This window comes from Elaeis guineensis, chromosome 7, assembly GCF_000442705.2.
Source record: "Elaeis guineensis isolate ETL-2024a chromosome 7, EG11, whole genome shotgun sequence".
Lineage (NCBI taxonomy): Eukaryota > Viridiplantae > Streptophyta > Magnoliopsida > Arecales > Arecaceae > Elaeis > Elaeis guineensis.
The window spans coordinates 101,230,428-101,255,961 of NC_025999.2; the positions used below are offsets into that span (position 1 = coordinate 101,230,428).

At 37.0% G+C, this 25,534-nt stretch overlaps 2 protein-coding genes across 4 annotated transcripts; both read right to left on the bottom strand.

Moving 5' to 3' along the window:
• Positions 1-5,881: 5,881 nt before the first annotated feature.
• LOC105047998 (uncharacterized) lies at positions 5,882-12,188 on the bottom strand. Its single transcript, XM_010927173.3, has 3 exons — positions 11,803-12,188; positions 7,848-8,009; positions 5,882-6,386 (listed from the first exon to the last, which is right to left on the bottom strand). Exons 1-3 carry the CDS (start codon positions 12,049-12,051, stop codon positions 6,027-6,029), a joined length of 771 nt encoding a protein of 256 aa, XP_010925475.1. The 5' UTR covers positions 12,052-12,188; the 3' UTR covers positions 5,882-6,026.
• On the bottom strand, positions 7,870-24,526 carry LOC105047999 (uncharacterized). Of its 3 annotated transcripts, XR_002165106.2 has the most exons (12): positions 24,132-24,526; positions 23,810-24,052; positions 23,568-23,732; positions 23,125-23,234; positions 21,589-21,697; positions 20,242-20,397; positions 18,939-19,054; positions 18,652-18,818; positions 17,628-17,758; positions 17,384-17,526; positions 14,640-14,839; positions 7,870-8,009 (listed from the first exon to the last, which is right to left on the bottom strand). XR_002165106.2 is itself a non-coding variant. In XM_010927175.4 (11 exons), the coding sequence occupies exons 1-10, from the start codon at positions 24,465-24,467 to the stop codon at positions 17,419-17,421; spliced, it is 1,641 nt and encodes a 546-aa protein (XP_010925477.1). In that variant the 5' UTR covers positions 24,468-24,526; the 3' UTR covers positions 16,532-17,076; positions 17,384-17,418. The 3 variants fall into 3 exon arrangements, 2 of the variants coding, with proteins under 2 accessions (XP_010925477.1, XP_010925476.1); XM_010927175.4 differs by lacking the exons at positions 7,870-8,009; positions 14,640-14,839 and adding an exon at positions 16,532-17,076; XM_010927174.3 differs by lacking the exons at positions 7,870-8,009; positions 14,640-14,839 and having other exon boundaries at positions 17,244-17,526.
• Between the last annotated feature and the right edge of the window lie 1,008 nt (positions 24,527-25,534).

Here is a 25,534-nt window from a genome sequence, read left to right on the forward strand (position 1 = left end):
CAAGCATCCCAATGCAGTGCAAAGATAGAACCCTGGCGTTGGTTGACGTGACCAAGTCTTCTTGGGGGGACAAATGATAAAATAATTTAATACATATATTTTACGTAATCAAACCAGGATTAGGTCCTGGGCATGTGGCATGACATATTGCTATAGGTCTGCATCATGCTGCAAGAAAGAACCAGTGCTTGTAGAGCTAAACTCAAGCCAATTCGCTCTTGGCTTGACTTTTTCTAAAAAAAAAAAAAGAAAAAAAAAAGAAAAAAAGAAAAGGGACTATGATGGGGCCACCAATGATCACAGAAATTAAATTGATTAAACACCTTCAAGATTTGAATCTCAAATCCTCCAAATGGAAGAATGCAATTGCTAGGATATATAGTCATGCTAGTTAACTGTTTGCCAGATGTGTTAATTAACGTCTAGGCATGAGTAGCATAGTGTGACTATGATAAATGGTGGGGCACAAAAACCCCACTACCTTCTTACAGGGAGATGAGAAGAAGGAGAAACAAAAGATACAATTGGACAACTACGTCATCAAAAGTCGAATTGCTTTCTAAATTACCTTGAAACTACAAGCACCCACTTGGAGAGGCGATGCCCGTGGGCTGTATCCCAGTTTGCATCCCAGGTACATCGTCTATTGCTGCTGCTAGACATACTTATGTAGAAGACTTCAAAACATTATTAAGTTAAAAGGTAACTACAATGGATATTGACTTAATCATGCCAAATCTACCACAGGCGCAATCATAGATAGGTATTGTTGCTGTTGAAATCGGTCGAGGTTGGAAAGATGGTGATTAAGTTTTGCGCAGGAATGTTGGTGCTGGAGTGACCTGCAAAACAAGTCCAAACCGACGGTTGTGGCTCCGGCAAGAATCCTCCGATGCTCAAATCAGATTCAGATAATAATGAAGTATCAACGAGCTCTTTGAGAGGGGTTGATTGGCTTACCTGATCCTTGGGGCTCCGGTGGTTTATATAGAAGACTGTCGAATAGCTGGTTGCACAGCTGTGAGATCATGCGATCCCGAGATTACAGGACCGTTGGACATATACCATTGTGGATGAGATAATCCAACCTCTAATCACTCCCATGAGATTGGAGAAGTCAGTTACGCCTGAGTTGATCCACTTGGGGTGGACAACTTGGCTCTGTATAACGGTTGGTGGCTGTGGTAGTGGCTTGATAATTTGAAGTAGCCTTCGATATCGTGCTGATCCGAGCACTCATGGCAACCGTCGATCTGAGGCTTTCATGGTAACCATCGTAAAAGATATGTAGATCATCATCATTATTATTAGGGATAGGTCTGTAGAACAACTTGCTCACTGTATTTTGATATGTTGAACATTCCCTTGCTTGCTCTGTTGTGATACTTCGAACATTCCATTGCTCAAAGTGCCCCTATTTTGATCGAACTCACAGAATATGTGAAGACAGGCTACGTGATATTTTTTTTAGAAATCCTTTGTACACTGCCCGTGGTGTAGAAAATTTGACGTGGAGCGCACCGCTTCGCCCAATTGGACCATATAGCCATCACTTTCTAATGCACATTTAATGTTCGCACTTCTACTATTTCGTTCAAAATTTTGAATGACGAAAATATCTTTCTTAAAAATTATGACACTCCTTCATAAAAATTATGACACCCCTACAGAAATTGCTAAACTGAACTTTTCTGCAGGGATATCATAATTTTTGTGAAGGGATGTCATAATTTTTGTGAAGGAGTGTCATAAATACCCCTTCACATAATTATGACATTTTTTCATAAAAATTAGGACATTCCTTTACAAAAATTATGACGCCCTGTAGAAAAGTTCAGTTTAGCATTTTCTGAAGAGGTATCATAATTTTTGTGAATGGATGTTATAATTTTTAAGAAGGAATGTCATAATTTTTAAGAAGGTATTTTCGTCGTTCAAAATTTCAAACGAAATAGTAGAACTGCAGACATTAAATACGTGTTGAAAAGCAGTGGCTACGTAGTCCAATAGGATGAAGCAGTGCACTCCACGTCAAATTTTCTACACTACAGATGGTGCATAAAAAATTTTTCCTTTTTTTTATTTTTTTATTGGGTGGAGTAATGATAGGCTGTGTAATTGAATACACTTTTTTATATGGTCTACTTTGATAGCCCAGTTACCTAACCAACTTATTATCGATCACCCCAACACCATCGACCAAATCAATGTCAATATTATTTTAACAGTATAAGCAAGTTGAGCTGAGTCGAGTAACTAGAGACTCGAGTTTGATTTAATTCAAAATACTCAGATTCGAATCTCGACTCTAGATCGATCGGGTGTTATATCCAAACTCAAACTTGACTCGATTAAAAAGCATATATATTTAAAATCGACTTTACTCGAATATCAACTAAGCCATATTCGAACTCAAATTTTGTGATAATCCGGCCCACTGGGCCTAAAGCCACAAAGCCCACCCAGAAAAAAAAAAATAGGGAAGAAGACTCCCGATCGGAGTCTTCCCCTTCTCCGGTTCCGATCAGGAATCAGAGTCCTAAGACCATTAAAAGATCCTAGGACGAGCCCTATAAGAACCCCCCTCTTCTCCTCTAAGAGAGGACACAATAATCACCAACGATCATCGAAGTTCTTCTCCAATTTTTTCGATTGAAGCTGCGGCCCCTCGACTCATGCTCGCCGCGATTTCACGCCGGTGGGGGTTATCGAAGGCTGTGGTAAGTCCTTCCTCCTCTTCCTCCCTTCTTTCCCTTCTTTCGTGCCGTGGGCATGACTGCCGGCGATAGGAGTCGCTGGATTTCGTCAGAAAAGGGAAGCCCTGTTTGATCGACCACGTTTCTCTCTTTTTCAGCCACCGATGTCGTCGATTTCGATGTCTCATCCCCGAGATCGGACCTCTATCCATCTCCCTCTCTTTCCTTAAGTGTTTGGCTGCCGGCGACCGACCCATGGTCGGAAATCATGAAGAAGGGGACGGATCCTCTGTTTTTTCGAAAAAAAAAAGAGGAAGGAAAGCTTGCCGGTCGAACCCCGTCGCCGACCGGCTTCGCATGGTCGGCCGTCATTGCCAGACCTCCGACCAAGCTGCAACCCATCAGAGTCCGAGCCACCGAGGGGGGGGACCTCACGGTCTTCCCCTGTTTCGGCCCAAGAAGACCGCGGGAAGAAGGAAAAAGAAAGAAAAAAAAAATAATAATAATAAAATATATGTGAGAGAAAGTTTCTCTCATCTCTCTCTCTTAATCTTTCTCTCTCTAAAATTGAACTTTCTCTCTCTACATTCTCTCTCCATTTTCTCTCTCTAGATTTTCTTCCTATTTTCTCTCTCAGATTCTTTTATCTTTTTTATGGATTTTGTCTCTCTAGGATCATTCTCTCTCTCTGATTGCATCACAGATTCTAGGATAAACTTGAGATGAAAATATGATAATCTGAGACTGCTTCGAAATTCGTACAGTAGATTAGATCCCGATCCGATCTTTATTCAAAATTGATAACATCAATCATAATTAATCCATATTAAATCACCCTGATATAACCTCCAATGATCTCGATCATGATTGCCACTTTTGACGGATACGAAGATTCTCTCTCCACTTTATCTCTCTACTTTCTCTCTCATGACCGACTTTCTCTCTCTAAGAAGATCTATGAATCATGTATCGGGTCATGTCTTCATCTTTTAGAGGCTCATATTGACTTTAATAAGATGATCCAAAGTTGCTTTGATATCCGTACTGTATGTCGACCTCATTTGGCCATATCAAGTATTTTTCAAACTCATTATTAAAGAACCATATTGATTGATCTTGACCTTAATTCGATCTGTGCTTCAGATTTCTTGATCAAGTCACTTAAATCTGACCCTCAGATAGAGACCCTGAATTGCCCTAGTATCTGGATGGTCCGACACATCCGGACAACAGTCCTCTTTCCTTATGATTTAATTTTATTATATTTATGGAATAAAAATTGATGATGATTTGATATTTTAAATAGGATTAGCTGATTCTTTTAATGAAGTCTGAAGATCTAAGATGAACGAGGTAAGTAGATCTTATGCTCCTTATTTATTTTTAAATGATCATGTTTTTATGTAAAGAATTACTATTGATAAAATCATAATTTTTCATAAAATAAGGATCGGCATATATGATATGAAAAAGCATGTTTTATTATGAGTATTGATTTCATGAATATGTCTTATGAAAATAGCATGATTATGAAGCATGAATTTCATTGTTTTTCCATCTATGTATATGTATGTTTTAAGAAAAAGATATAATGATTTCAAAGGCTCTCAGATGGCTATGAATGAATCCCTTCGGAAAGGTCGACATCCGGAGCTAGCATCCACATGAAACATGGTCCTGCCAGCGGGTATAAAGTTGGCACATGAATTAAGAATTCTGTCGATTAAAAAATATGGCCCTGTCACGGGTATAATAGTGACCTTAGCACGAATATCTGTGAGCAATGTTTTGAAATATGACATGAATCCATGATGAAAATGATTTACGATTCATGATTGTGAAATATACATAATTTATGCATGCATGATGAGCTTATAACTTGTTTTATTACGTGCTCTATGAAATATTTATTTTTACAATAATTGTTATTTGCTAAATGATGCATTATCATAGAAAACTTATGCTTGATCCGGTAAGGAAACGAAAGTCTACTTACTGAGCTAGTGTAGCTCATATTCTTTTTGTTTTCTTTTTCATGTACAGAGAAATAAGGCTAGGACTGATGGAAAGAGAACCCAGGCTTGGAGATCAGCAAAACAAGCTTGAAAATTTTGCACTAGAAATTCAGTTTATATTTATGGATTATAGTCATTATGAATTTTAAGGCTTGGATTATTTAATCTTTGGATTTAGATGCTCTGAACCAATTTTAGTTTAATTAAATATTTGAATTGAACTTTATTATTACATTTATTTATGATATACCTGTTATTATGTTAAAGAAGATGAATTTTGGCTTCGTGTTATCGTGGGTCCATCCCTCGGTAGCATGGCCGTGTTATGTCCCGGATTTGGAGTATGACAAATTTAAACTTAAATTTAAATCTTGATTATAATTTAAAATATAATTAAAATAAAATATAACATAATATTATATTATAAAATATTAAATTAATAATTTATTTATATTATAAATATAATATTATATATAGAGAGAGAGAGAAAAAGAAAGAGAGAGAGAGAACTAGACTAGCTAGCCTTAGATTTACTATCCGAGATTAAATTGAAAAACCATTTTGAGTTATATGAATTCATCCTAGATTTAAATAATAATCGAGTTGAGTTAAATTTGGATCGAAGTTGAACTTAAGTAGTCACTTGTTGCTCCACCCACTTGCAACCCCTACATTACATACAGCAAAATAGAAATGGGAAAGATCAAGGGACTAAGTTCCCTTGACACTGGGAGACGACGGTCGCAACTATTGAATTTTTATATTGCTTTAGTAAAACCTAGCATAATTATCATGGCTAATACAACTCAAGTATCAACAAAGAATTTTATCTCAACAGAGCTTTTCTCCATGAAACTACATCCCATCCTTCAAAGAATGTTTAAGTATATTTGTCCAAAAACATGGGTGCCCATCAATGATGTAATTAAAACATCATTTACCGGAACAAAAAAACAATTTATGGTAGGAACCTCAATGTGGCAGGTCCTGGTCAATCAAATCCTAATTTTTCCAATAGGCATGAACGAAAAACCCAAAACGAGACAATATAAATTCAGGTCCTGTAAGCCCTCAAATCAACCATCTGGCATCCATCTGATGAGCGTGTTATTAATCAATTGTTTCAAAGTTAAAAAATTATCTAAAAATGTTGCTTAAGGCAGCAAGCCATGCTAAGAAAAGGTAGCTTTTAATTTGCTGTTGACTCTAGTAACAAGGATTAGAAGCCTGCCAACAAAGAGAAGCCAGAGCTTCAAATTTTAGATTACAAAAGGTCAAAAAGGTCATCTAATACAACAAGAAATGCTCATGTAATTTACTGGCTGGAGACAGAAATGCTATCATCACTGGGAATAGCATCAATTGGAGGTGCTGACTTCCTTGTGAGGGACTTGGGGATGTCAAGATCATCTTGAACGCAACGTTGCTGTGGGTGGGAAAGGAGCATGCACATGTGCCGGAAGAGGACCCGGGAAAGGCCCTGCCCACTCTCAAAGATGTAGCCTTCATATTCACTGACATGCTCAAGTGCATCGACAAGAGCATCATATACCTTCTGTGGGCAGTTCTCAGAACTAGGCTTGTCATGAAGATACATTACATCCATGGTGAAAACCTTCTGACTTACAGGCCACTGATGATGGGGCCGAACTGATGATCTGCAGTAAATGAGTATCTGAAGCGAAAATTAATTAGATGTCAGACCTCCCACTTATTCTTGAAAGAATAAAGTATAAAAGCTGACTCAAAAAGCTGATGGTGGAGACAAAATTCGCAGGGTACAATCACAAAGTATAAATGATTGGAGATCCAAAAGTAGAAAGGGGTATATTGTTCTTATTGGTGCTACATTGCTATAATTTCATTAATTCTGATATTCCGAATTAAAATAACTTGACTAACCAGATAAGATCCAAATACAAATGTTTAATATGAAGAAAAATAATGTACACAGGAAGAATGAAAGCAATATACAGCATGCCAATTGCATTTCATTAATTGAATGACCTAGATATAGTTCAGTCTGACTTATTCTACTTTTATCCCAATCAGATCTATCAACTTTCACAACTAGATCTCTGAACAGCTGCACTACTCGCACCACCTAGAGCATTTTATACCCTAGTGGCCCCCACAATCCTGTCCAACTATCCAACTAAGTATGTTCTCTCAGAGTGCAAAACATAGCTAAATGTAGGTTTTAAGACCTAAATGGGTAGACCAGGTTGAACCACCCGACCCATCTCTCAAGAAGCCTATATGGATTGGGCCAGTCTCAAATCTGCAAAACCCAAAAGCCAGTGACCTAGGTGGTTCAACTGTTCAACCTGCTCAAATTGACCTGGTTTTGACCTATCTGAGACAACCTGGCTTCAACTTTAAAGTTGCTGGAAGAAATATTATTTAAAAAAAAAAAAAACTAATTTACCTTTTGGACATATTTGGTAGGTGATATTAATGCATACTTTTTCCTTTGCAAAAATAAGCTGTAGGATTCTATCATCTTTGTGCTATAGATGTTACATATGTAATGGAATTATTATTGTAATTTTTCATATTTTTTAGATTTTAAAAAATTTTATTTTAAGTATTTATTTATTTGACTTATTTGAGATGTTATGGATCAATGGGTTGAACTATGGTTAACCTGTGGTTGTTGAATTGCTGACATGTGACTTGGACACCGAAATGGACTGGTGTTCAGTGGAGGCTTTAGAACACAGTCTTAAAACAAATACAACAAGCATAAAATATGAGATCGTATTTCCCTATGATTTAAGTGTAAGCTTACTTCGCTGAATCCCTTTTCCACATTTTGGCAACCAACAGTCAAAAACAAATTTTGTTTCTAAAAGATTGCTTCAAGTCTTCATGCAATATGCAGGCAACTATTTAAAATGCCTCTTCCTGCTTTGAGTCTTCATGCAATATGCAGGCAACTATTTAAAATGCTTCTTCACGATTTTCAACGTTCAACCTTTTTCAAGTTAAAATTTGGAATAAGCGAGGACAAGAAGAAGGGATTAAAACTGCCCTCAACAAAGAACCATGAATGACATGTGAATTAAAACAGAACATGGATGGAGCAGAAGATGCCATTAGAAAACAGGCCTTATATAAGGAGTATGAGAAGTACCACTCTGAAGAGGCGACCCTGCATGCGGGATTTCTTTGCTTCATGGGCTGCTATTCGGAAAAGTTGGGTAATATCTGCGAGGCCATATGATGAGTTTGCTGCTACAAGTCCCCGAACTGCTGCCACTGCAGAATCAACATCATTGCTGAACTCCTTCCTAAGCTTCAAATGTGGAAAAGTTAAGTTTAAGTTAGGATTCTCCCGAATATTCAAATAGTAGTATATTATTATCTATCGAAGTCAAGCCACGGACGTTAATGCAACACTCTGTAAAAATTAATGGCAAACAAAAATTTAATCAACCTTTTAATTTCAGAGTTTAGCACGAACTCAAATAGCATTATACTCAATTTGGTAAATTGAAAGTTGAAATATTCTGAAATGTTCACAGCGGAGCACAGTGATATCAACTTCCAACTAGCAATATTTGCATATGCCTATCGAATTCTTAAGACCTTCTTTATGGAAAACCATATGAAAAGAGTGGGGAAAACTGAAAGAGAGAATTCTCTTTCAAATTGATTCGACTTCCCATAGAGGACAAAAAAGAAGGATTATGAGTCGTAAGGATCTTTAATCTCTTTAGCATTTTTCCTTTGGCAAGAGCAAAGAAAGATCAATGGATCTTAAGACCAAAAGAAAACAGAGAAAGATTAGGACAAAAAAGATAAAGAAAAGAGAGGTACTTCCAGAGGACACGAACATGGAAGCGAACTGGTACACTGAAAATCTCTAAAGGTACTTCTCCCAATGTGATGTTCTTATACAACATATAAGATATCATATCATAGAATTGCACAACAACCATCCCATAATACAATAATATTTATAAAGTATCAGACTCCTAATTGCAACATACTTCCTTAATCTACATCATCCTACTCTAAATGCCCAATAGAACTCACACCTTGTTGTATGCAAAACATATATCAAAAAGCACCGGTAGATTCTTCTCTTGGCTAGTCATTTCTGGAAGCATAAAAAAAACAATATGAGATGCTGGTGGATCTTTTCAATCTCCAAATGTTCTCTATCAACAAAAGAAGAGGAGGATCAAGCTATCAATAAACAACAGTAGAAAGGAGAAAATTGAGGATAAAAGGAAGCAAGTTAGAAGAGAGCACTGCAGGGCAAGGAAGGTATCTGTTGTATCAGGGACAAATCTCTTGGCATCTCTTGGTGGGTACATCTTTTGTTTCATATATTCATAGTTTTTATTGTTTGTTTCTATAAAGAGAAATTAGAACGAGTGGCTCTAAGATGACAAGATTGAACTCTTTTGTTTCTTCAAACCATGGATGCACATACATTAGCAACCTAAGATCTATAATTTGTGTATGGTTTGTCTTTTATCATGTTCCTCTGTATTGCTTGACTTTGTCATATAATGACACATCATGTGAAAAGTCATAAGAAATCGCATGGAAGCCCCAAGTTGGCAACAACAAGGATAATGGAACTTTTTGTTGATGAAGCAACAAAAAGGGGCTTCTGCATTTGACAAAATGTTTGCAGTTTGCACAATGATTGAGATTACAACAAAACAACTAATGTTGTATGCCTACAGTGAAGTTAAAAATGAGATGTCTTTGAGGACATGAAACTTAGAGGAGGGAAGTTCCATGATATATGAAAGTAAGATCGATTTTTAATTGCATCATCAAGAGAAGAAAGTCCAAAAGGATGTTTTCCACAAAACCATAAGCAAAAAGCAAGTGGCATTAGAACAAAATCTCGGTCATGGGCTTGATAAGCTAAAGTATGTTAAATTATTGGATACATATTGATGTTTTGATAAAATTTGCATCCTTGATATGGAGGTAACATGGTTTCCTCAACTAGATCAAGAGGCAGCAATTTCGATTGGGCCACCAAGGGGACACATTTAATGATGATTGAAAGTGATTTATAACATGGCAGGACAACATATGAAACTACATAGACATCACCAGTTGTCTCCCATTTATCCTCTACCTAGAAGATAAGCAAATAATGTTTGGATGCTCATGCTTTCTCATATGTAAAATAAACATTGAACAAGAGATATAGATTGGATTTGTCTCTCAGGTCATTTCATCTAGATGGTATACACAAAAGAACCTCAGCCATGCACACTCTTACCACTCTCTAAGCGTTGCCCTGCTGATGGTAACAAAGATATCTATTAGCAATTAAACATTTAAAAAGAAATTGAAGAAGGGGAGAGATTGGGGTTAGAGATAAATCATCGCACCATATTTCAGATCAAAAATCATGAAAAATATGTATTCAAAATTGCTTTTTAAAGTGAAGAAGATTGTCTGCCTTTCAAAATTTTTAGCATGATTTTCAAGCAAATCAGTTGATAACTTATCCTTTACAAAATTCACCATCAATCACACACGTGACATATACACCCATTTAGACATATTTCATATAGTGCATAAATGGATATTGATATGATAACCGGAAAAAGTGAATAGCAGAAGCTGTATATCATCGCAGCCCATCATCAATTCTAGTCGATCAGGAGTTGTTTGAATGAGGCTTGATGATTATGATAGTCATGGTATTTATGCACTGTTTAATGTAAATCTATAGCATTCAATGTGCTGGTCTAATAGAGCGAAAAAAATAGATCAACATATCTGGTGGGTCCTCGTAACTTCCAAAACAGTTCTCTTATATCATCACCGATTTAGGCTTCCAAAGTTTACCAATCGGATTTCATATGGTGTTCTATTGGTTCTGTAATTCGTACTTTCTCACTAGCAAAAAAAGAGTTTTCTTTCTCATACCATTTTTCATGATGACTACAGAAACTAACTGTTAGTGTATGCCAACATGTGTGAAAATACTTTGGTGGCTAAATCGTTAAAGTGGCCTGGTCAGGGTGGATTATGATGCTATTGATGTCTGTTTTGTCTCTCCTTATCTTTGTGATAATCTCAAATAGTAATAAGAAATCTAACAAAACTGTCACATTATTGCTAGAGTTATAGAGCCATTGAATTTTCACAAGAGTTGACAATAAGCATACACCAATCTTATATATAATGATCATGAAAGAAAAATCATATATGCCAATCTTAAAGATATGATGATCATGAAAAATGAAATTATGCAGAGCTTCAGAAAGAAAAAACAAAAACAGAAGTCATTGTTGAGACTTGAGACCAATCCATCTCTAGAAATCAGAATCAAACAGAAGATTTTAGTAACCAGCACAAGGTACATCCAAAGATTTGCAAAAAAATCGAGCATATATAAAGTACAAACAACCCCAAGCAAGCATAGCTTAATACAGATCCTCAGACATAATGTCAAGAAATACAAAATAAAATGCTGAGAATATTCAATTGACGAAATATTACTATCCAATTCTACGAAATAATCTTAAACGCATAGAAACCGATCATCCATTGCATAAGAAGCAACTATCATCCATCAAAAATATCAGCGGGGCAAAAAAAATCAAGAAACCAAAAGGATCATTCAAAACCATCTACTTAAGGGAATCATCCCGAACCTATCAGTGACTTCCCCGAAATCATTCAAAACCTTGAAGATTATCCTCAAAACAATAACAATATGGCATGATCTGGTTTGATTCGGTCCTATTTAAGTTAGTTTGGAAAGTCTATCCAAGTCTAATTAGGGCTAATTTAGTTTACTGTGGTAGGCGTCTTGTTTGAGTCTATCAAGGAGCATCTTAGGATTTATTTCCTCATTTTGTTAGCGGTTATGCTTATAGACTGTAAGAGCCCTGGGACACAGACTATGAATTAATGAAATTAGAGAATACTTACTACGAATTAATGAAATTAGATTGAGAATTCTCTTAATTCGGAGGTCCGATACCTCGAAGCAATCTATCTGATCTATGTATTGATTCAACGGGATGAGAAAGATCAGAAAAAAGAAACGTCGAAGAGAGCCAAGAATCAAGAATCGAGGGGGAAAGGAGGGGGCGGACCCAGGAGACGGACTGGCCGAGGACGGCGAAGGCGAAGCGGTGGTCGGGGCTGATGGAGAGCTTGGCGTTGACGAAAAGGAGGAGGGCCTGCTTGATGGAGTCGAGGCGGGTGATGGGGCGGCCCTTGGGTCCCGACAGCTTCATCTCCGTTCGCGACTCCACGTCCACGTCCACGCAGAACAGTATGTCCTCGCCGTAGAATCGGCTCGGCGGCAGCGAGTACACCCCGGCCGACTGCCCGCCCTCCATCAAAACCCCCAACTCTCTCTCTCCCTCTCGGATTCGTCTTGCTTTCTGGGCTAAGCGTTCGATCTGGCTGGAACTTGCTGGACGGCCGGTTATTCATAGACGTCTAACGGGTCAGGGCCCGGGCGTGAGGAGCCGAAGCTTACGGCATGTTTTAAAACCGGACCGGACGTTGAACCGTTGTACTGGCCGGGTACCGGTTCAACCGCCGGTTCAATCAGTTTGCAGAATGCTAATATCAACATGATGTCATAATTTAAACTTTATGAAAAAAAATCCTAATTCTGTGCCTTACAGCGAGAAGTGCAGTGAGGCTTTTTCTTTTTTGTTCATGTTTTGTGTAAATGCTCTTTCTATGTAATAATATTGATCAATCTCTTTTACCCCAAAAAAAAAAAAAAATCTCTTTCACGATGCCGCTAACAGCCATGCTAAAATATCCAGGGTGATGCTGCCAACGATGGTGGTGGAGGTTGCATGAAGATCGACGGCAAGCCCACCGTCGAGCAGCTCTACCACAATTAGCCCTTCATCTATAAGACTCCAACGAGAGAGAGAGAACGGAATCCCCACCGTCACAGAAATAAATTTCCTAATTGACATATTCTCAATTCCACTACGTAAAAATAAATTCTCTTCTGATTCACCAAATTACCTCGGTATGTGCCAATCAGACCATGATGCGCTTAATCTATTGAGGCCTGCTGTATAGATCTTAAATAACTAATTATCATGGTAGTAATTTTTGTTTGCAGGCACTGCATCAGCTGGGAAGTAGCTTTTGGTTAAAATCATATTGGATTAGATCATATTATGTTCTAAGATATCATAATATGAGAAAAATATTTTTGTCCAACCATTTTTTAATGCATATTTAATATCTGTAGATCGATTTTTTCGTTTGAAAATTTTGAATGATGAAAATATTTTTATTTTTAAAAAAAATTATGACATCCTGTATATATTATGGATGTAGGATGTCATAATATAGACATAAAATATCATAATTTTTTCAAAAAATATAAAATATTTTTGTCATACAAAATTTTTAAACGAAAAATTTTGACCTACAAATATTAAATATGCATTGGAAAGTGATGACTACGTAGAATAATTGGACGAGATGGTATACTCCCAATTGATTTTTCTACACCGCCCATAGTGCATAAAAAATTTCATATCTGAAAAAATAATTTTTATATATTTGATTGACCATAAAAATAATATATTTTAAAATAATTTATATTTGATTGAACACGAAAGTTTATATAAAATAGATATTATATCTCTTATATTGAGAAAAATTTTATTCTATTTTAGCTAAAAGCTTCACGGCATTTTTGACAAAAAAAAAAAAAACCTTCCAACTATCTCAAAAAGTGATTTTTCTATATCTCATGTGAGTTTTCTTTCTAATAAAATAAAATATAAAAAATCTTATCTTCACAAAAAAATTATTTTGTCATTCCTACCCTTTACAAACTTTAACCAAGTATGTGTTTCTTTTTTTTTTCTTTTTATTTTTATTTTTATTTTTATTTTTTTTGAGCACTTTCACCCTCCTTTCTCCGCAAACCAAAGGAGTCCTAAATGTTCCATGACTGCCACATGTCAGGCTGCACACCAAAATTTCTCCTGTCGTATCCACAGAAGAGCGATCAAGCTGAAGGTTGTCTTATTTAATTTCCCCTGGTTGTCAAGAGTTATCTCGTATCCACGTTAGTCCAAAAATTTACCTACTAAATTCACAAGGAATTGTAACATTTATATCTTCTTCTAGAAGAGTCCAATCATAATTTATGATTAGGCAGTCTGATTAAATAAGTACGTCCTTCATGCTAAGCAATAAAAATATGGTAAGCTACAATTTATGAGACCAAACAAGGGTGCACAACTCAATTTGACCGAAAAATGCGCACATATGGTTAGGAATGAACATGATCCGATTTGAACTGATTTTATGCTTAAATCTAAATCAAATCAGCCCTAAATAATTTAATATTTTTAAAAATTAAATCAGATCAATTAAAGATTGAAACCAAACCAACATAATTTAAACAGTTTGATTTGATTTGATTTACTGATTTATATTATTATTACTTTTTTATGATTCATGAAAATTTATTTTCTTTTCACATAATAGCATTATCAAAAAAATTTATCAAATAAAATGATTTAAATTGACATAAGATATTGCTACTCAACAAAATAAAATTCTTAAACAAACATCATCATTAAGGATTAAGATAAAGATCTTCAAGATATTATAAAAAAAATAAATAATTTAGTAAGTCATTTATGATTTAAAACTAATCAACATAAAATCAAATTGATAAACAATACCATAAATTTAAAATTATTTTTTTATACATTAATACTCCAACATATTCTAATCAAAATGGTGTTATTTTATTAAAATCGATCCGATTCGATTTGAGAATGATTTTATTAAATGATAAATCTGAATCAATCTAAATTTATTTTTTATATATCAAAAACTAATCAATCCAAATCGAATAAAATTTTAAACCAAATCTACAGTTTAATTTGATTTTACTAATTTAATTAATTTAAATTTAATTTTTGCTCACCCCAACATACGGTACCATCTCTTTGCCGGTGGCCCGTTAAGCACGAGAAGCCGCGTGGGAACACCAAGTGCTGAAAGAAACCCCGTTACGTGCTCACGTCCCATTTCTGATGCATGAACCACAAATTCTTGCAGTGAAGCACACAAATATGCTTCATGTCTTGGGGAGAGCAAGCTTTCTACCGTCTCAGAAGTTTGTACCTGCACGAGCGCAAAGTAGGGCCATCTCATAACATGACTCGAATTTAATAACCAAATAATATACCTTTTCTTCGAGCTCCTCGATACAAGATTCAAATAGCTTCCTCTTAATCTCTCTAATCTACATCTTTAAACCAACTTCTCTATAGTAGTTCTACGAGAAATTTAAAACCACAAATGATTTTGGAACTGAATAAGCTCATCAGCTGCAGTAGCCAACTAACTTCAACGAAGCAAGGAACCGACAAGCTAACTTCCAAAGAATACTCCATCAACATGCGAGTCTCTCCTCCTTATCAATTCCAACATTGAATTCTAAAAGTTCCGACTTCTGATTATGAAATAAATTGCTTAATGTATGAGATAGAAGAATCTGTCAGCTGTCAAGGTTAAGGCTGAAAATGGGTTCGGGCCAGCCAGTTTCGGACCGGATTTCGGGCTCAATCTGAAATCATTCAAGCTGGATTTGGACCAAAATATAGGACCCATTTTACTTTCAAGCCGAGCTCGGACCTACCTTTGGCCCGGCCCGGACTCGATGCCGGCTTGAGCCCGATCATAAGCCCGATTATAAGCCCGATCATAAACCCGATCCCATCCGTCAACCATTGCCGTCCTCACTCCCGATCCTCCTTGCTCTTCCGTCGGCCGTCGATCTCCACCATCGCTCTCTCCCTCTCCTCCATTAATCCTAGACCCCCTTTGCCCCCGAGATCCATAAACCATAGATTTTGATTGAAAGCCAGAATAGGAGAATGATGAAGAGAGAGCATCAGGAGAGCGACGAAGGAGTTGGAGAGTATCCAGCGACGAAGATGCTGTCGAGCGTCAAGGGCAAGATGACGGTGATGGAGGAGCAAGACGGTGGAGTGGATGAACTCTTGGCCGTGCTCGGATATAAGGTCCAGTCCTTGGACATGACGGACGTCATCCTGAAGCTCGAGCAATTCGAGATGGCCATGGACAACAGCACCGCGACAACGCCTTCCTCTCCCACCTCGCCTCCGACACCGTCCACTATAACCCTTTCGACCTCTCCACTATAACCCTTTCGACCTCTCCACCTGGCTCGAGAGCATGCTCTCCGAGCTCAACACCCCACCTCCTTCCCTCCCCTCCGCCTCGATTCCAAACCACCAAAATAACCTGCTCGATCTGCCGTCGATCCCTGCCACTATAGCTCCGACCTCCATTCTCAATCTGGCGAAGTGCTCTACTATGACCACCGCCGACTTGCCAACCCCACAATGCTAATCGGAGTACGATCTCAAGCCCATCCCCTCCGCCGTCACCGCTGCCTCCGACCGCATCATGTACGGACGAGAGCCACCGATGGAATTGAACGCACGAGATCGCAAGCGGATGAGGACCTCATCCTCTTCCACGTCTTCGTCTCATGCAAGACTCGAGCCCAATTTGTTGAATGCACGGAAGCTGAATGCACGAGATCTGGCCCAATTTGTTTGGGTCGAACTCGGATCTGAATCTTTTAAAGATTTTCGGACCTAAATCCGACCCGAAGCCCGATAAAAAATTTCGGACTGAGCTTAGACTGGGGTCTGGCCCGATTTGGCCCGGCCTACTTCCAACCCTAGTCAAGGTAAAGCTAGAAAATTCAGAATAAAGCAAAGCCAATGATCAAATTGGAATTCTCAACTGCAACGTCCAACGTAAGCACAAGAATGCAAAAAGTTATTCCAAAGCCAAGAACATGGCTGAAGTTTTCTTGAATAGACCAGAACAGAACTGTGAATCATCTTCTACACATGCAGCACTCCTAGTAGATAAGAGAACAAGCAGAATGCTTTGCTACTAAGTGGCAGAACAACCTTCAAAAATCTGCCTACTCCAAATGTTATTTCTTTGGCATCGTTCTTCACAAATGTATGATCCCACAATAGTGAAATCTTTCAAGCCAAAATTAAGGCAAGGAAAAGATCTGTTTTGTTACATTATTTCAAATATGAAACAGGATTTGGAAAATGATCCCCACAACCAAAACCATCACCTCCGACATCCAGTAATGACATATGGATTCCAGATAAATCAAGCTATTTGCAGAAAATTCTTGCAGTCACTATTAGGCCGAGAATCATCAAATTTTCCTTGAATACTTTTCCAACACCCACCTGCTACTGACATTTTTGTATTTAAAAATTTCATGCTTTCTTTTCCAACTTTCAACAATTCAATTTGTTTGCTGCCATTTGCCAAGCGGCTAATTTAGTACACAGCACCTGTTAACCAACATATTGCCCCCACTTTAAAGAAAAAATATAGTTTAAAATGGTTATTTACACTTGAGCTCAAATATCATAGTCGGTCCCCCTTGAGAAATGTTGACGGAAGTTAATGGCTTCCCGCACCCCCAAACAACAGTCCAAAATAGTGTGCATTGTAACCATCAGAAAATGTGGGTTTTTATTTGTAAATTTTTTTAGTCTTATCAGAGGTGACATGCAAAAGCCCCCAAAGAAAATAACACAATTAACCATTTCCAAGACTAGAGTTTAAAGATAATGCCTAACTGATAAGCATCCATACCTTCATAATTACTAAGTGGAAGTCAAAACCAGCACCTAGCGGAGCTCCAACAAGCAGACACACTCGATGTGAGGAGTGTGAGGAAACATGTCTACTGGCTGGATACTTTTCAGTTGGTAGCATCCCCTTATACCTTGGTCAGCCTGTATGCAATTTTAAGCAGATAAAAGTTAACAAACAGATCATTTCTATACCTCAAGCTAACATCATATACATGGGAACACTAATAAGTGAAAATACATACCACACCATGACAAAGGTAATCAAGATCACGGGCACATGTGGCTGGATTACATGAGACGTAGACAACACGTGCCGCCTGAAGTTTCAGTAGATATTTGATTAGCTTCATATGCAAGCCTGGGCGATTGGGATCTGCAGAATTTTGCAAGAACAGCAAGAAAATTACAGTTCCACTTGCGTCAAAAAGGCGATTCTCAATTTTCATAAGTCAAAAGAGTATGAACTTCATAAAGAATTTCTTTTTTTAACGTTGCTTAATGCTTTCTGAAATTATATACATTTTCTTACTTAGATAGAATTGCTTTAATTTTCTTTCATTTGTTAATCAAATGACTTCTCTAATTCTTGATGCTAGAGAAAAGAAATGCAAGTCATGGATTGAACAAAAGAAAACTCTGAGGGAAAGGAAAAAGATGTTTGATGGTAAATCGTCATCCAAAAGGAAAAAAAGAAAAATACAAGAGCACAAAAAAGAAATAGCTGAAGTTGATACACTTAAATTACTATATATAGGCTAATGTGCAGCTCATTAAGTCAAGGAAATCTTTAGCTTCATCAACAAGCAAAAGCATATATCTTCTTTTCTGTTTCAAAAGGCATGTAATTTAAAATTCTTTATAGATATTTAAAATATCATGGCACAGAACATACATATCACATGCAAAAATCAGGGAGCCCTAGGCCTGCATACACATCAAATTATCTTTATTTTATATCTTTAAAATTTTTTCCAACTAAAAATAAAATGGATCTGGCACCCCCAGTAGACAGTGTGCACCACAAGGCAACTCCTCGGGCCTGAGTGTCAAGTTACAATATTGCAAACCATGCTCAAAAAACTATTTTCCACATGCAAAAGGAACTTCTTTACCAGTTACAAAAGTGCACTATTCAACCAGTACATGATACTGGAGATAACTTGTAAAAGTAGGCAAGAAAACTGCTCATATATTATATCTTCTTGGTGAAAAATGAGAAAAGCTTGAAGGCAATTCCAAGAGAAAAAGTTTTCAGCAGAAACGAACCTAAAATGACAATGTCAGCTTTCGGCAAATCACTTCCAAATTTGTCATTGATTTTGTTAAGATCGCCTTGAATAAATGTACCATTACGGATGTCATTAAGCTCAGCATTTCTTCGAGCATCTGATATAGCTTCAGCCACTACTTCATAACCATAAACATGTCTAACCCTGGAATAATTAAAAGAGTTCCTGCTTCAAAATACCTTACTAAAAGAAACAAAAGATGATCAATGTGAATTCCAAACAGGAAGACATTCCCTTCTCGCATATTTGAAGGGAAAAGATTACCTTTTTGCAATGGTCAAACCAATAGTTCCAGTTCCACAAAATAAATCCAGAACAATCTCTGAACCATCTCCTCTGAGACCAGCACAATCCTCAATAAGCTTATAGAGAACTTCTGCCTGAATAAATTAAACAGAGTTGTATAAACTGCAGGACTTAGTAACCCCTAAAAATGAAAAATGGACATTTACTTATATAGAATGGGCAATCAACACCACCAAATGGTCAATCCCATCTAATGACTTCTAATAGCGTCCTGTCTTAAATAACATATGAACAAGGCTAATATTCAAAAAATAGGTAGCGTAAAAAAAAAAAAAAAGATAGTGAAAATTGTGGGGTTTCATGTTCTTTATAATATCAGATATTTTAATCAGGATAGAATACAAAGGTTTGCTCAGTCTTTGAGACTGAGGTGGAAGTTGGTCTGACTTTGTCAGTCAAACCACATGATGGTAGTATAATTCAGTTGTCTGAGGGCCCCAAACATTCAAAAGAACACCAACCCAACCGAAAATAGCTTAGGCTGCTGCATCATAACTAGATTCTACATTGTTCCAGTTGAATATCTTAGATTTCTCAAATGATGTTACATGGTTTATACACTTGAACTTTGGCATTTATTCATGAAGGTAAGCTATCCCTGATTTTGAAGAATAGGAATGCAGAACTTGCTCTCACTCTCATGCCAATCCCCCAACTTCCAGGGAAAGGAAAAAAAAAAAACCCTACAAGCCAACAGATTTTTTCAGTGAAAGGATGCTCTGCTATAGAGTTTTGCTGGTAGAGCCTGCTAAAGCATCCACATAGCCCCAAGGAGGTGTTGGAATGCCGCATTATGCATTTACAGCTGTCATTACAGGTTTTTATTCTCTGAATCTCCAACCAAGTGTTTCTGAACATCCACCACCTCCTCCCAACTGTAATGTCTCCCAGCCCATGCATGATTATGAATATCATGTTGTGCTTAAACAAACACTGTACGAATTACACCCAGTCAGGCTTTAATCAATGTTGATGGTGAATTAGGACAAAAAAGCTGCATAAAACTCGAGATCTGAAATTGAACTGTAACAACTGTTAATCAATATATTTGAACAAACTGACATATTCATAAATGTAAGGTTGAAACTTGTGACATTGTTGCAAAGAGTAATAAAATTGAGTAAACTTTTGACATGAATACTGTGCAGGCAAGGGCCGATTATACAGTAAGCTGAAATATATTAGGTAACTGGGTCTGAAAAATGAGTTCAATGGCAAGCATGCACAGGTGATGAAACCAATTCCAAATCATGTTGCAAACCTGGTGAGAATTAGTCTGGAAGAAAGAGTTGGCTGATATCTGAAATGTAAGTCCTCTTAGCATCTCTGTGATAGTTGACTTTCCATGCAACTTATACTCTTCCTCCCCGACAGATGTGTTACCAACAGATGAGTTGACATTATTCATGATACTGACCTATTGTGGTTAGCAGAGGAAAAATATGCATATGGATTAATCATATAATTTAAAGCCTCCTTGAGGAAATGGATATGGAAAGGAGAATGGAAGCAAACGCATTCTTTAATGGCATAAAAGTAACATTCAGGAATTTTTAAACTTCAAAATATATTTGATATGGGATACATCATCCAAGTGATAGTTTATGGCCATGCTTATGGCATAGAACACATGGCCATATATCCATATATCATTGTTGATGAAATTGTAGTACCAAGAAAAGCCTCCCAGTGTGTTTCCAGAAATTTCTTAGGACTCAATAATTCCATTTGCAAATAATACAAAAAGATTTGGAAAAGGCACCCTCCAGAGAACTAGACTAAACATATGGATAAACTACATAGGTTTTGTTATCCAAAGGCTTGTTTTGTGTTTCCCACAGGGTTCCACTAAAAGTTTTCCAGAGCTCTCATTGTGTGTTCCATTACAATTACGTGTTCTTTCACTACTTATTTACCAACTTTATTCCTAGTACATGTTTACCAAATTTATGCAATTCTTTCAGGAAATTTTTCTATGCTGCATGTGACCTAGTAAAGTAATGCAGCGACTGTTGTAAAGATTAGAGGTAGATCAGGTAAAAGATTAATTAAATTACGTGATGCAGGTAGAAAATTATTAGTACCATAGCATGCATATCATGAAAGCTCAAACTGCTCACAAGTAAATAATCAGTATGAGAAAATCAACAGAATTGACAGTCATCTGTAATTTACCAAAATACTATTGCTATCAACAGAGCTATACTCATTCAAGTGTGAGCATACACAAACTAAAAATTGTAGCATGACAAGTCTATAATACCACAGTTTTATCCATGCTAGGCAATAGTTATCAATGATGATACAAACTATGATGATATAAACTATGACCTGTCAACATTACATGAGTAATAATTTTTAAAGTTTTCATTCTAAATTTAGAATAATTTTGCCAAAAACATAAGACTGATGAAGATGCAACTTATGCTAGCAAAATGCAAGATAAATATTACTCTGCGAATGAATGTAACAGAAGCTGCATAGTATCATTACAGCTGAATGCATATGACTTTATGTGCCCATATAAAGTAGTTAAGTGTACACATAACAACTTTTCATAAAAGTCTCTTTTGTGAAGATAATATATAAAATGAACTTTCATACAGACCACTTCAGGAATTGCTGAGATTTTGTTAATAAGAGGCTCCAATAGCTTAGGTCTGTAGCTTGACGTGACAAAGTTAACCATCACTTCTGGAAGACCAGTCTTGACGTCTCTGAAACAAACAATATGAAGCTCATTGCAGTGACTAAAACTTTGTTGGCACAGCGAGGGAAAACTTTTTTGACAAAATTAAGACATTTCTATACGACAATGAAAATTTGCGAATTTTACCAGAAAACACAAAAGAAAGACAGAATATAAAGAATGAAAATAAGTATTACTGTTGAAAGAAGTGATATTCGTGCAGTGAACGCACTTCAGTTATTCCATAATTTCCATTCAAAATTCAGCATATTTATCAGCTAACACAAACTACCTAGGCAATTCCACTGATGCTAAAATGTCAAGCGGCAGTTTGTTAAAGCACAACAAAAAAATAGGAAATGTTTCAGATATTGTTCCCATTTTAATGGCATTGCTCTTGTTTTACCCTAACACATACTACTTCAAATCCTGGTGCTCTTTTGGATGCCCTCTACGAACAAAGTCAACTTAGTTTATGGCCGTGAGATAGTGATTGAGCTTTTTTTTTCATACTGTTACTTGTGGTAAATGAAACTAGTCTTGGCTATAGCATTTTGTATTTCACATGAACTACTTTTACCTAATCCCCTGCTTTTCCCCTTTCACTTCTCTATCCCTTTTACTTTCCCTTCCCTTCCAAAACTTCAGGTTCTATAAGCAAAACCTTGTTTTGCACAAAATGTTCAGAATTATCTAATCAAATAGGAAATTTACATCGAAGGGCTGAGTATGCCAAAAGGAAAAACAAAGCAACAAATTCTAAAAGAAGGAAAAAAAAGTCACGATAAACATATCGCACAAGCTTGACTGCAGCAATAACAATGTTCACATCATGAACTATCCTCAGCAATCAATTCTGTCTCTGTTAGCACATGCCATGTCAAGCTCATTACATCGGAGTTTCTTCAGTCTTGCACTTCTAGACTAGACTCCCTCCTTTTCATCCTTACATACATGCACACTTTCTTTCTCCATCAGTCAAACTTTGAGATTTAAATTTTCCAAAGGGTAAACCTCTCAAGTGAATGAGTGTAACTAAGTCAATAAACAATAGTTCAATTCAAGGATGACCTCTGCAGGGTAGCAATCAATAAAAATACATAAAAACCATAATTAATCACAAGCATCACAGGTCCATGAGAAATGTGCCAAAAAGAATTATCAATTCCAGCAAAGTACAAAGAAGGTCCAAATCCATCTACATATCACCGACCATACATCCAAAATGAAAATATAGCAGATCATGCATGCCACAACGTATCAGAGAATTATATATAAAAAATGACATATCTGTGGCTTAAGTGCATGTAAATACGTGTTAATTTGCATGAGTATGAGAAATCATGGAACGGAATACAGTATAAAAAGATCCTCCAGCTAATGTACATAGTTACCTCAATGGAGGTTAGATGCATCCCCCACTAAATCTGATGACTAATCAAAGAAAAAGGGTACCTTCCAGTTCTTAGCATTAGATGTTTAAGAAATCCAGCATGGGTGTGGACATCATATGGAGATAGGTTAAGATCTGGATCCCTCCAACTATCTTGAACAACTGCAAGAACCTATAAAATTAGCAAATAATCTACTAAATACATATTCAATCTCTTATAGTTAACAACAAAGATTGCAAATTGCTGATGCCATTACATGGGTAGCCAAAAACATCTAACTAGGGCAAAAATAGAGAAACCCTAGTGATCATCCAGTCATCCTACTGCATATAAAATGTAATAAGGACAAACCATAGCAACAGACACGAAGAACAGATCTTGCAAGGGCAAAAAGAAAACATTCAGTTCCTATTTTAGTCTTTGTGGTAATGTCGTCTTGCTTCTCATGCGTTTAGTGCCCACAAGAGTAATCATGAATGAACTATAATCACTTAGAAGCGTCACCTTGTTAGCCGCTTCGCTTTGCAATAAGCATTTTTCAATATGGAGGACCTTATCAAAGAACCCGGGTGCATGCAATCCCAACGCATGACCTCTCTGAATCTGATCCTGATCATCGGTCAAGGAATCTATTTGTATCCATCTCCGAGCACCAAATGAGAATTCCATCTGAAAGCACGAAGAAAGATGACACCTTTGCCCCACAACAGAACTAAATTAAAACATAAATTTACAATCATGTATACCTTGTTCCGATAGTGAAACTTAAGATCACATGGCACGATGGGCTTCAGCACGGAAGCACATTCCGGGTCCCCGTCAGAAAACCTTCCCACACGAACGATCAAGTCCCGGACCTGCTGTTCCTTGGCTCTGAGCTGCGCCTCGTACGCAAGGTTCTGGGTCTTGCACCCTCCGCAAGACGAGGCGTATTCGCATGGAGCTTCCACCAAGTCCCAATGCGGAGTGATGGTTTTCAGCTTTGTTACCTACAATCTTGCGGCAAGAACTGATTAAAATACTAATACGAAAAGGAAGGAGAGGAAGAGAGGTGGAAGAGAGACAGACCTCGGCATAGTTGCCCTTTTTGCGGGAAACGCGGCCAAGAAAGCGCTCGCCGGGGAGGGCGCGGTCGCACATAAGGACGAAGCCGGTATCGACGACCTTGCAAACGCCCTTGCCCTTGAAAGCTAGGGATTCGCAGACCAGCTCCAGCGTCTGGCCTCGCTTCGGAAAGAAGGAACGAGAGGCGGCGGCCGTATAAGTTGGTGCAGTTCCCAGGCCATCGACGTCGGTGGGAGACCGAGGAGGAGAAGGAGAGGACGCGGAGGATCGGACCGCGTGAAGCCACGGCCTCGCGTTCAGCCGGCGAGCGCCGCAGCTTGGAAACGCGGCAACTGCCATGGACCCGGAGAAATAAAAGAGGAAGGCTTCCCGTCCTGGCGACAGGGTAGGGTTAGAACTTGGGAAAGCAGATATTGTCACAAAACAATGTGAAGGGTATTTTAGTAAAAATACGAGCGCAGTGTCATTAGTGATGTGGGTGGGTCGGGTTTGGCGATATCTACATCCAAACCCAAAGTATACCTGTCAAGGATAATAAACATTCTTGCAATAATTAAATTTATTATAAATATTAAATCAGAGTGAATATATTACTAAAATATTATAATAAATGCCCTGGATTTTGGTGGAATAATATGTTGTCATATTATAGTTTTAATTTTCTCTACTTGATTTTTATATTATGGTTAAAAAATGATAGGTACACGTATATGTATTTATGATTTTATATAATTATATATATATATATATATGAACATTTTTATATTTTTTATATATGTATATAATTATATGTGTTTTTAGTTTCTATTTGTACATAATTGATGCAAGGTGATGGCAGTTGATTATGGCGTTGATGGTGGACATGGTAACGACGATAATGATGATTTGAGGTGATGCAGTAGTTATGACAATGCTATTGATGGAGATAATCATTGTGGTGGTGAATAAGTAATAGTGATCAATTGAAATTTTAAAATATAAAATTTTAATTTTTTTTTTTAGAGAATTGCCCGGCTAAGCAGTTTATTATCGGAGATTTTTTTTTCTGATTTTAAATTCTCAAAATATCCTGACAAGACTTTATTATAATCAAATAAGTTAATATGTATTTTTTAAGATATTTAATGTATGGAGAAATATGTTGCTTGAAGATCCTAGAAAATAGAATGGTGCAGATTGGTGGTTCTGCAATAACTTTATCGATAAAAAAGCCCGATGGCCATATGATGGAAGTAAAAATGGGTAATGCGAGAAGTTTCACTTTAAAAAAAAAATTTTTTTTTTTGAAGATTACGGTTGCATGGAACTTATACTGTGACCTCAGCTAAATACCCACAAGGTGCATTGAATGAGCATGCTAAAGTTACGTATCTTTTCCATTTTGTATATCAGCTCATGCGAGAGTT